Below are 10,890 nucleotides of genomic sequence, written 5' to 3'. Positions count from 1 at the left end.
CCGTTCTCGTCCACCAAGAACGAGAACTCGCAAAATGGTCGCTCTCGATGATCGATTTCTCTCTGCTGCGAGAAGTCGATTCGAGAGAAAGTTACTAGATCTCGCGTTGTGAACGAGACTGAGGCGCGTTCCACAGGTTGGGTTTAAAGGTAGACAAAACTCCCTCTCGATCCCCTTACCAGCCACTGCGTTTAAAGTGGTGAAAGTAGACAGCCGGGATTTGTGGGTGGGTCGGTGGGTTGTGAGTGTTTTTAAAAATGTGAAAACAGCGTTCATGGACTATGTACCAGTACGCATGTGAGTGATTTATAAAGAATTAAAACCGTCGCGTGAGAAAATCACTGGAACGTGGATACAGACTCGGAAAGACGACCCGAAGATTCTGCGAATATATATATTATAGACCGAGTGTGCTGTCAGAAATAAAAATAGTAAAACGATGAACGCGTTGCTGCCGTTAATAGCTCTGAGCGTGTGCGTTACACATGCTTTCAATCTCGAGCCACGAATACCCATTATCAAAAGAGGCTTCGAGGGTTCCTATTTCGGCTACTCGGTCGCCGAACACATAGACGTTTCGTCGCCGATATCCGTTAGCAAGTATGTGCACTTCATGTTATATCACAACACCGTGATGTAGTTGTATGTAAAAGTACACACAAAGATGACTTGTTTTTTTTTTTTTTAAAGAAATTAATCTCACATATCGTCACTCCCTACGTATAATTACATAAGTGTCACATATGGAATTTTCAGTTTATTGCATAGTGACACTTAGAAAGTCATGTTCTTTATGGTCACCCAATATTTAAAAAAAATATTCATAAGTAAGGTGCAAATTTGAAACCGAAAGATCCCTAACTATAGGGAAACATATGAAGCTCTATACTTTTAAACTGCTCTCCTCTAAAATTTGCGTTTTGGAGTTANGGGATTATACGTAGGGAGTGACGATATATCTCTCAAGTACACAATTTTTCTTTGTAGGATATTGGTGGGTGCACCTTTAGATCAGAATCTGCAGCCTGGAACAAATCGGTCAGGTGCATTGTGGCAATGTCCGTTGACAACATACACGAGAGATTGCATCCAAGTTCCCACAGACGGAATGAAGAGTACGTTGAGAATATTTATATTATTTTTATTATCGTAATAATTCTATTTGTAATAACCGAAGATGTATTTGTAATACTGTATTCGATGGACTCGACAATTCAGTTCATTCACCACTCATCATTCTCTGTTAATATTTCTTTACTATTTAATTAATTTGAATGTTGAGAGAGACATTTGGGTTGGAGATGCGTCGTATTTTCGTAATAAGTACATTGGATTATAAATTTTGTTCACTCAATTGCAATGCTATGTATAATAAGATGCTTTTTTTTGTTAACTTATGTTTCCACAAACCAAACAGTGGACGATGGTCTATTAGAATCAAACGATTCAAGTAAGTGTAAAACTCAGCAAGATCCTTGCAGAATAAATTGAATGGAGACTTTGAGGATTTTTTTTTTTTTTTTACCATACTGGTTTGCCACATCCAAATTGCATACATCTTTCTTGCATATTGAATATCATTGAGTTGAAAGCAAGAAAGCATGCAATATGAAAAAAAAGAACATTAATCGCTGTGATTTGTTACATATTAATCTTGTATTGAATTTTTCAGTTTTTGCATATATTTGCTCTTCTCCACTTTTTTTCCAGGTTTTTTATTTTTTTAATGCAAATTAACATTTTAACAATTATAGTTTGTAATAACGACACTGAAAATTGTGACTGCAATATACAATTGCTTGCATTTTATTTTTGTAAAAAGCATAAAAATTTTTTAACAATTACTTTAGCATTTCTTCATTAAAATTACTTATACTTGTATTTTTCTGAGCTCTGCAATTTACTAACTTTGTGCCGCAAGAGGAGTTATCTTCTCTCTATTTATTAATTCTTGCTGGTGCTTTGCAACTGTTATTTTGACAGCATGATAGCATTGTGAAAGCAATAACAGATGTTTAATACTTATCACAAATCATGATGTCTAAAGAATTTGCTACAGTGTACAATTGAAATATATTGATACTTGCAATGTAATTCCTAAAAACAGATATGAGACTCAAACATTTTACAACATTTTACAGTTATGTTAAAGCTATGATTTTTTGTTTCAGCTTCGGAGTCGAAGAAGGAGGATTTAGTACCTCCAGGAAATGACGAGATTAAAGATGGTCAGTGGCTGGGAGTTACCGTGCGCAGTCAAGGTGTAGGTGGCAAAGTAATGGTGAGTGTGTGGAAGAAAGCACAAACATGATAATTACATAGACAAATTTTTCTCTTACATATTCACAACTCTGCTTTGTTCTGGCTAGGTGTGTGCTCATCGTCATATTGTGAAAACAGCGGACTCGCAGTGGGGCCAAGGCCAGTGCTACATACTGTCACAGAACTTGGAAAGTATCGAACTGAGAAAGCCTTGCTCCGGAAAACCTACGAACAAGTAAGACGAGCAAACTGTCCGAAAATGGCTCGTTCACTGCACTTTTGAATTTTTAAATTTTCTCTCCATTTTATGATTTCTTCGATATTTTTCTCAGAGCACACGAACAGTTCGGTTACTGTCAAGCAGGGACCAGCGGTTTGTTCACTTCGGAAGATCGTATTGTTATCGGCACACCGGGTCCGCACACTTGGCGCGGAACACTGTATCTCTTCACTGTGTCCGACGAATTTTTAACTAGGGACAACACGATTTACAACACGCCAATGCAAGATACCTCCTCGCCCGTGAATAAATACAGTTATCTAGGTAAACTTATTCAACGTAAAAAAGAAGTTTTAGTATTGTTTTAAAAATTTTCATTTATATTGGATAATATAATTAATTTATCACACACTTAATGTTGCAGGAATGTCCGTAGCTGTTGGGAATTTCTTTGGCAAAGGTTTGGTTTACGCGGCGGGAGCACCTCGTTCCAACGGCACGGGTCAAGTGATATTGTTCATCAGGCACGAATTCAAACCGGAGATGGACGTTGCTCTCATCTTGAACGGCGAGCAGTTCGCCTCGAGTTATGGATACGAGATCACGTCAGCAGATATAAACGGAGACAAGTAAAGCAACGTTTTATACTCTACATTTGTTATCTTTGTTTCTTTTATATACTTTGTCATTGTTTTGTAAGCTGTATATTGTCGCACATATATATTACTATCTTCTTTTTCTACTTGGGATATTTACTCTTTTTAGAGTAACCGATTTAGTCGTGGCAGCGCCGTTTTATTTCACCAAGACGGAAGGCGGAGCTGTGTACATTTATACAGCGCTAGATTTGTGCAAAACCACGAGGGATAACGAGAAATGTGCTCCCGTCAAGCTCGTTGGTCATGAGGAATCGAGGTGAAGTCACATTTTTGTTGCTTTACCTGACTCGGGTCGACATGAAACGTAATAATGTCAAATTGACAGGTTCGGATTCGCACTGACGAATTTGGGTGATTTGAATAAAGACGGCTTCGAGGACATTGCGATTGGCGCTCCGTACGAAGGCAAGGGAACAGTTTACATCTACTTGGGCTCCAAGAACGGCATCATTAAAACACCGTCGCAGGTGATAAAAACTCTTCCGCGTTCTCTACTGCCTCGATCTACGTGCGTTTAATTGTTCTAACCGATTTTATTGACTTAACAGATCATTCACGCCGATGATGTGCCCACACCACTCAAAACTTTCGGTTATTCGTTAAGCGGAGGTCTCGATATGGATCACAACGGTTATCCCGATCTTTTGATCGGAGCTTATGAAAACGACGCGGTCGTACTTCTACGTTCCAAAAAGATAATCGACATCACTACTTACATACGATACGCCAAGAAGGACGGAGTGTATCACGATACGATGGAGCCCATCGATCCAAACAGGATTGGCTGTTTGGCCGATCCGGATTCGAATCACACATGTTTCTCATTCGAGGCTTGCTGCAAAACGGAATCACTGGTGAAGGAAGAGTCTATGCAGAATCTGAAATTGAATTATTTCATCGAAGCGGAAACTTACACCGGAGCCAAGAAGTTCTCGAGAGTTTGGTTCGGTGCCAATACGTACACGCGTCCTCATTACGTTAACCGAACAGTTACCTTAGATACCACGAAGTTGATACACTGCCAGAAGGAGACTGTCTATTTGAAGGTAAAATTTAGAAAAAACCGAGGATATTCTGTATTTTGTGTAACGTTTTGAAAAATGTGGCGTACGCGCGTTAATTTTATTAAAACTAATTAACTATTAAACTAACAGGAGAACACACGCGACATCCAATCTCCTATAAAGTTTCGTTTGAATTATTCGCTGATACAAGAGGAGCCGGTTATGCCTCCGGAAGGCGCTTCCTTACCCAAGATGAAGAATTATCCTATACTCAATCAGCAAGAAGCCGCGCGAGTGTTCGAAGCTGTATTTCAGAAAGACTGCGGTAACAACGACATTTGCGAGAGTAACTTGGAAGTAATGGCCAAATTGAACTTGTCCGGTGGGTGTTTGTTTCTTCATCTTAAGAGAAAATTTGTGAAACTTTACACACATTGTACAATTGCATTAATGTTTAAAAAATTCAGCTTCCTCAGTAAAGCTGAACTTTTACGAGCTGCTTCTGGGCGAGAGGGAGGAGATAGTGTTGGAGGTGAATGTGGCGAATGTCGGCGAGTCCGCGTACGAGGCTCAGCTGTTCATCGTTCACTCGCAAAGCTTGAACTACATTGCCAGCAAGAGCAACGATTCTGTGATATGCAGTCTGCATAATGCCACCATGGTGTCGTGTTCGATCGGTAATCCGTTCAAGAAGGACAAAGCGGTGGACATACAAGTGAGATTCGATCCCAAGGGTCTCGAAGACAACGAGTCGCAACTGAATTTCACGATTTTCGCCAATTCCACATCGAAGGAAGTCACGGAGAAGCGACCCACCGTGTTGCAGGCTACAATTTTGAAACGCGCCGAGCTCTCAATTAAAGGGTAATCTCATGCGATTGTACAATATATGTTTTCACGACACATCACACAGCACTAACGTTATTTGTCTACTTACAGGATCGCTAAAACTCAATGGGCGTTTTACGGAGGTCCAGTGGTCGGTGAGTCCGCGATAAAACACTTGAACGAGATTGGACCGAAAGTGTCGCACATTTACGAGGTGTTCAACGAGGGTCCGTGGAAAGTCAGCACCGTGGAGGTGCGCATTTCGTGGCCGTATGAAGTCGCTAACGACAAAGCGCACGGAAAGTGGTTGTTGTACATCGAAGAGATGCCAACGGTTCAAGGTACTGAAACAAGTTAGAATATGTGATAAAACTTGAGCTCACGAATAAAGTCAAATAAAATTTGTATTTGATTACGTGAATGATTCAGCTTTGGGAGACGGCGAATGTATACTGCCACCGGGACACGTGGTCAATCCGTTGAGACTGCAGGATAGTATCACTTTCGACGGCCTCGACATTCTCCAACCTGCGTCACGTCCGTCGGCGAATGAACATTTCAACAATTACACCAATCACGTAAGAGTAACGCGAGACACGGAAAAGGTTGTAAATACGCGAACGGTTATCGATAAGGACGGACGTCGGCATCGCGTGGTCGCAATGGTAAGATCCACTGTTTTTTTTTACCTTTCCTCAAATTTCGATGAGCGCAAGATTTTACAATAGAAGATCTTTCTGTTACTTTACAGAATTGCAAAGCCGGCACGGCAAAATGTTTCGACATTACGTGCTACATATACAACTTGCAGAGAAAACAGGAAGCCACGATCACTGTTAAAGCGAGGTAACAATTGAGATGTGAGAAATAATTCTAGTGACTAGATTCGCGATTTTTTCACGCGTGTCGATTTTCAGACTTTGGAATTCCACTCTGGTCGAGGATTATCCGAAAGTTGACATGGTCAAGATAGGATCCACCGCTAGGATAGTGATACCTCCAAATATTGTTATACAGCAGGAAAACTTGAAGGACGATCACGCGATTGTAAGCATATCTTGTTACAAAAGTTGGTTACGTAAATCTGTCGAATTTTGTTTTTGTTGTTCAAATACACGAAACAAATACTTAGGAAAATTAGAGAAAGTCTATGCGTCTCCGCCGCAAAATTTCTAATAAATAATGTTGTTTCGAACTCACGTAGGCTGAGACGATTGCGTATCCTGATCTGTTGGACCAGCAGGAAGTCGAGCCCATACCGCTGTGGATATACATAGTGGCCGCGGTCGCGGGTATTCTCCTGTTTATTTTGCTTACATTGGTGTTGAGAAAACTCGGTTTCTTCAAGAGACGACGCCCCGATCCGACGCTGTCCGGCAATCTCGAGAAGCACAGAGACGATAATCCGGAAAACGAGGCGTTGTTCAAACACTGAGATTCAACTAGCGGCTCGAAGCATTCGAAATAATCGCGGCAAACTGTCATAATTACTTAAAAAAGAAACTGTAAGTACTTATGATGCAAAGGTACATATTTGCGCGCGCACGCGCGTTTTTTTTTTTTTTTTCTCGTTTTATACCGCCCGAGAACTCACGGGATGTGCGTATTTCGCACGCACGAGCAGCTAAAAAAACACGCGGTTTTATTGATAATATAGATTGTGATACGCGTGTAATGCTAGATGTTTTACGCGACGAGGCTTTTTTTTCCTCGAGAACGTTTGGGAAAATTTGTACACCAACGCGCTCGAGTTATTTGTTGAAATATTCTTTCGGGATAGAACGCATCACATTATTTCGATCGATATTATGTACGACGTGTTTATTTAATCGTAATTCTTCAGATATACGATTAAATAAATAAGTTCTTTCATGTTTTCATCTTCAAAGCACACATCTGCAATTTTGGCATTTTGTATTGCATGTATTGGTTTGAAAAAGAAAATTGTCTGTTTTTTTTTTGCCAATTACAAAGTTTAATGCAAAATTCCACAAAGGACGAAAAAACAAAAGGAAACACACCGAATAGATAAATAGGACATGAGTTTGAACTGACGGCTGCTTCATCCGATAAAGAGGCACTTATTTCGTAGGGTAATGAAACATTCGTTTTATTATATATCGTTTTTAATTCTAGCTGTCGAATGTATAAAATAGAATTCTTAATATTTCATAATCTCACATTTTACTCGTGCCATACGCATTTAAAATAGCGTTGACATGATTAGAATCGCATCAAATCGTTTCTCGCGTCGTTTTAAGTCTCGAATATCTCCCAGCAGAGAGTATTTATTGCAAAAATGGAAGAGAAGACTTACGTTACTTAAAACAGATTTCCATTTGCACTTCTAAGGATTTTCTTCCGCATTTCGATTAAATTGCGTAAGTTTTATCAAAATCGCATTATGCGAATGTTAACGTAAACATATTAGTACGTTTAGAGAGAAAAAGCCAGCTTTTTTTTTTTTTTTATTTTTTTAAAACTATTTATCCAACAACGCGTGAAGTAATCGATTACGTAAAACGAAATTTCACACGAGGTTTGTGTGTCACAAGAATACGCCAAGATGTGCAACAATTCGAATCAAGTTTTAAATAACGAGAGCAAAAATACATTCAATATAAAAAAAAAAGCTTGCTCTTTGAAATATTTGGAAATTGCATTTTGCGGAATTGTTTTTACAGTCCGCAACAATCGACGTAATGGTGTGTCTTTAATGCTTCTGTGTATCGGAGAGACACGGTAGATGTTTAAATATTTGTTGCACGTTACATCGCTTTAAGAAACGAGAGATCTTTTTAATTAACGCGATATATACAAACACGCTTACAGCATCTCGCAAACAAATAGTTTTTTATTTGTTGTGTGGTGAGGAAATCATTCCCCGTATATTATGATTTTGCGCGAAACACTGCCGCGTTTGCGTTTTTTTTTTTTAAATAGAGACTGCTAACGCGCACACACATACGTGTGAGTGTGCGAGTTTTCAGGTAATATAATGTTATGATCTTCCTGCCGATGTTTGTTATACTATTCTCTATAAAGACAAAAAAAAAGAAAGAAACGTTTATATATATTGTATACGTATATATATATATATATATATATATATATATATATATATATTATATATATGTATATTTATAAATATTAAAATTTTATTATATAGAAATATTTTTATTATTACACGTATACAAAATTTTTGAGTAATGTTACGCGATGATGAATTTTTGTATTTATCCCTGTAGCAGATAGAAGTAACATATCTGAATGCATTTTTTATTATGTAATGTCAAAATAAAATTTTAATTAGTCATACACGTTATTCTTATAACGTTCGAATGTTTCTTATCTCACCTCAAATATTTCAACAAACACACACACACACACACATGAACTTACATTCTCTGGAACGTTTTGGTATGAAAAGAACACGGGAATAGAACTCCATCAATAAAATGTTACGTACATTTGAAACAGAACCTACTGCGACGATCATTGCGTTTAGAAGTGATCTTTAGATTTGCTGTAATATATTTTCAGATACTGGCAATCTGAGATCATAAACCTAAGAATGAATAAATATTACTTGTTGACAAATCCAGTTAATTAGCGATATGAACTGTTTTATATAATATTATGTAATCGATGTAAATTTACCTGTACAATAATACTGTCAAGGGGACGGTACTGGCGTGCCACAAGGAGTGAGCGTCAAATATCCAAAAGATTGGCGGAAAGTCTGCCAGTTCGAGCAGAGTGACGAGAACGGTCAATACATTGAACCAAACGATCGAGCGCGCGTGAAGCAGTTTTCTCCGATTGAAGTACCACCACAGCATCGTTATCGCGAAAGTCGTGAGGCCTGAAATTTGTAACTTCTTATTTTCGCGAAGATAAATTACTTCTTCCTCCCTGCAAAGAATCGGTCACTCGATACAAAAGACTCACCTATCGCTACATTGAATGCCATATTGTAGCCATAATTAATATTGCCTGACCACAAATGTGACAAATGCATGTACAGAATGCTCACATATCCACAAGTTATTGCAACAAAGGTTCTAATCTTTCGGTAAAGTATCCTAAAAGTTGTTTTTAATAATTTTATATGTAACAACAAAGCAGAGAACTTGTTGAGTATTTTAGATTGTAAGAATCAAATGTGTTTAAAAATCATTTATTCTTATGAACATGCATTGGAGGAAGAAAGGATGATCAGTATCCCCTGTTTTAAGTATAACATTTGTTACGCACAGAGAAGGAGAATAAAGAGGGAGAGAAAGAAAACAAGAAATTTATACACTTTTTACACAGTACCTCAAGAGCATGCAGTACAAAAGTGTAAGTACCATACTAAATGCGCACGAATAGTCCATGGCTTCTGTAAATGGCCTATCTCGCGAATGGAACACAACGGACCAAAACCATCCGTTCAAGCATATCTATAATGAAATTACGGTCTCTTTAAACAAATTAACTCGAGAGAGCTGTGAATTATAGAAGAACTGACAAGGACAGTGTACGCAAATGGGAAGTTAACGAAGAGCGTACTCACAAAACTGAAGTATCTCCAAGCGTGAAACATAGGCCAGGCGCTGTCCACGTTGTTTTTAAATTCCCGAAACATTTTCCAATGAGCGTAAAAATTCAATAACGAAAATAAAACCGACGCGGGCTCCTGACACCCGAATAAACGAATAAACGGCCACTGCAAAAACGAAAGTGTCTACGTACATTGTTGCTTTGCATTTGTTTGCAAAGTTGATAACTTTTTTAAAAAAATGTGTCATTTAAAAATAACACATACTTATATGTAAAGTCGCGTAACATTTTATATTTTTCACGTGTTTTCACTTACTTTTCCATGAAATTGCGGTACCTTCAATCCATCAGTTACAAAGGAGTCGACAGTTTTCCACATGCACATGTAACTGCAATCTTCCTTGCACGACCAGTTCATCAGAATTAAGGAGAAGGGAGGCTGCTTCTTAAAATTTGTTTCTACGATGTACATATGTGTGTAAATAAAAACTTGTTTTTACACATTGAAAGATTGACTGATACATTTGTCATTATGTACCATTCTCGCAATTGCTACTGCGACACAACGCCAAGCATTTGTTGTATATGCGCGACCTGTCACCTATCGAACCGACCGCACTCCCGACAAGACAGGTCTGAAGAATCAAGAAGACGAAGATCCGTCCCGCTTTTGACATATTACTGACATTTACCGGCGATACATCTGTCACAAGACCGCCGAAGTTCACAACACCTTCGACCAGAGATGCCAGTTTGCGGACGCTAGCAGCATGCTCAGCAAGTAGAGGGAATACACAGACGAAACGCACACAGGCGAACAGCCGTGTACGTGTGCGCTCAGCGCCTTGGCGAGTGGCTACTCGCTTGTGTGCGTGTCCCCTTCAGTGCTGCCAGAAATGGCCCGCACTTACGCATGTGCGTTGGTTTGGTGACCCTGCTGTAGACCGCACAACTACAAATATTACAGCAATGTTAAACTTCAAAAAATAATTACGTGTATTAAGAATAGAGGAAAAGATAATGGCACATCGAGATAACTCTTTATTTATATTTCACAGCTTAATTGTAATACATAAAAATAACTTTCTATTTCTACTGATAACATATACCAATCCCAATATCTATGTTACATTAGAATTGTTAAAAAATGTTATAAAATAAAATACTTTTTCATAAACGCCACATTATAAAAACATTTTTATGCTGTGTTAACGATCTATAATATACAGGGTGTTCGACAATTACTTTAAAATCTCTCGTAGGTAGGTAAAAGGAGTAAAACTAAGTCAAAAAGTCTTGAACCATTTTTTTCTATTACATATAATAAAGGAGTAATTATTGAATAAATCAAGCCAATCAGCGCCGACCATTA

The 10,890-nt window shown here is 38.4% G+C and overlaps 2 protein-coding genes across 3 annotated transcripts; one reads left to right on the top strand and one right to left on the bottom strand.

The window, feature by feature from the left end:
* The first annotated feature begins 175 nt into the window (after window positions 1–175).
* Window positions 176–8,029, top strand: LOC109858258 (integrin alpha-PS1). 2 transcript variants are annotated; one of them, XM_020435335.1, is made up of 17 exons: window positions 176–600; window positions 988–1,115; window positions 1,418–1,450; window positions 2,172–2,281; window positions 2,370–2,497; window positions 2,595–2,806; window positions 2,907–3,111; window positions 3,248–3,397; window positions 3,467–3,608; window positions 3,690–4,187; window positions 4,296–4,527; window positions 4,613–5,009; window positions 5,085–5,314; window positions 5,403–5,638; window positions 5,725–5,819; window positions 5,891–6,020; window positions 6,178–8,029. In XM_020435335.1, exons 1-17 carry the CDS (start codon window positions 440–442, stop codon window positions 6,406–6,408), a joined length of 3,318 nt encoding a protein of 1,105 aa, XP_020290924.1. In that variant the 5' UTR covers window positions 176–439; the 3' UTR covers window positions 6,409–8,029. The 2 variants fall into 2 exon arrangements, with proteins under 2 accessions (XP_020290924.1, XP_020290925.1); XM_020435336.1 differs by lacking the exon at window positions 1,418–1,450.
* Window positions 8,030–8,185: 156 nt separating this feature from the next.
* Window positions 8,186–10,727, bottom strand: LOC109858259 (post-GPI attachment to proteins factor 3). The gene is made up of 7 exons (XM_020435337.1): window positions 10,057–10,727; window positions 9,835–9,977; window positions 9,532–9,684; window positions 9,294–9,418; window positions 8,925–9,058; window positions 8,634–8,838; window positions 8,186–8,541 (listed from the first exon to the last, which is right to left on the bottom strand). The coding sequence occupies exons 1-7, from the start codon at window positions 10,193–10,195 to the stop codon at window positions 8,478–8,480; spliced, it is 963 nt and encodes a 320-aa protein (XP_020290926.1). The 5' UTR covers window positions 10,196–10,727; the 3' UTR covers window positions 8,186–8,477.
* Between the last annotated feature and the right edge of the window lie 163 nt (window positions 10,728–10,890).

The sequence above is a fragment of the Pseudomyrmex gracilis genome, unplaced genomic scaffold, assembly GCF_002006095.1.
Source record: "Pseudomyrmex gracilis isolate BER0280 unplaced genomic scaffold, ASM200609v1 scaffold_196, whole genome shotgun sequence".
NCBI classification, from domain to species: Eukaryota; Metazoa; Arthropoda; class Insecta; order Hymenoptera; family Formicidae; genus Pseudomyrmex; species Pseudomyrmex gracilis.
This window is presented reverse-complemented; position numbering and strand designations above follow the sequence as displayed.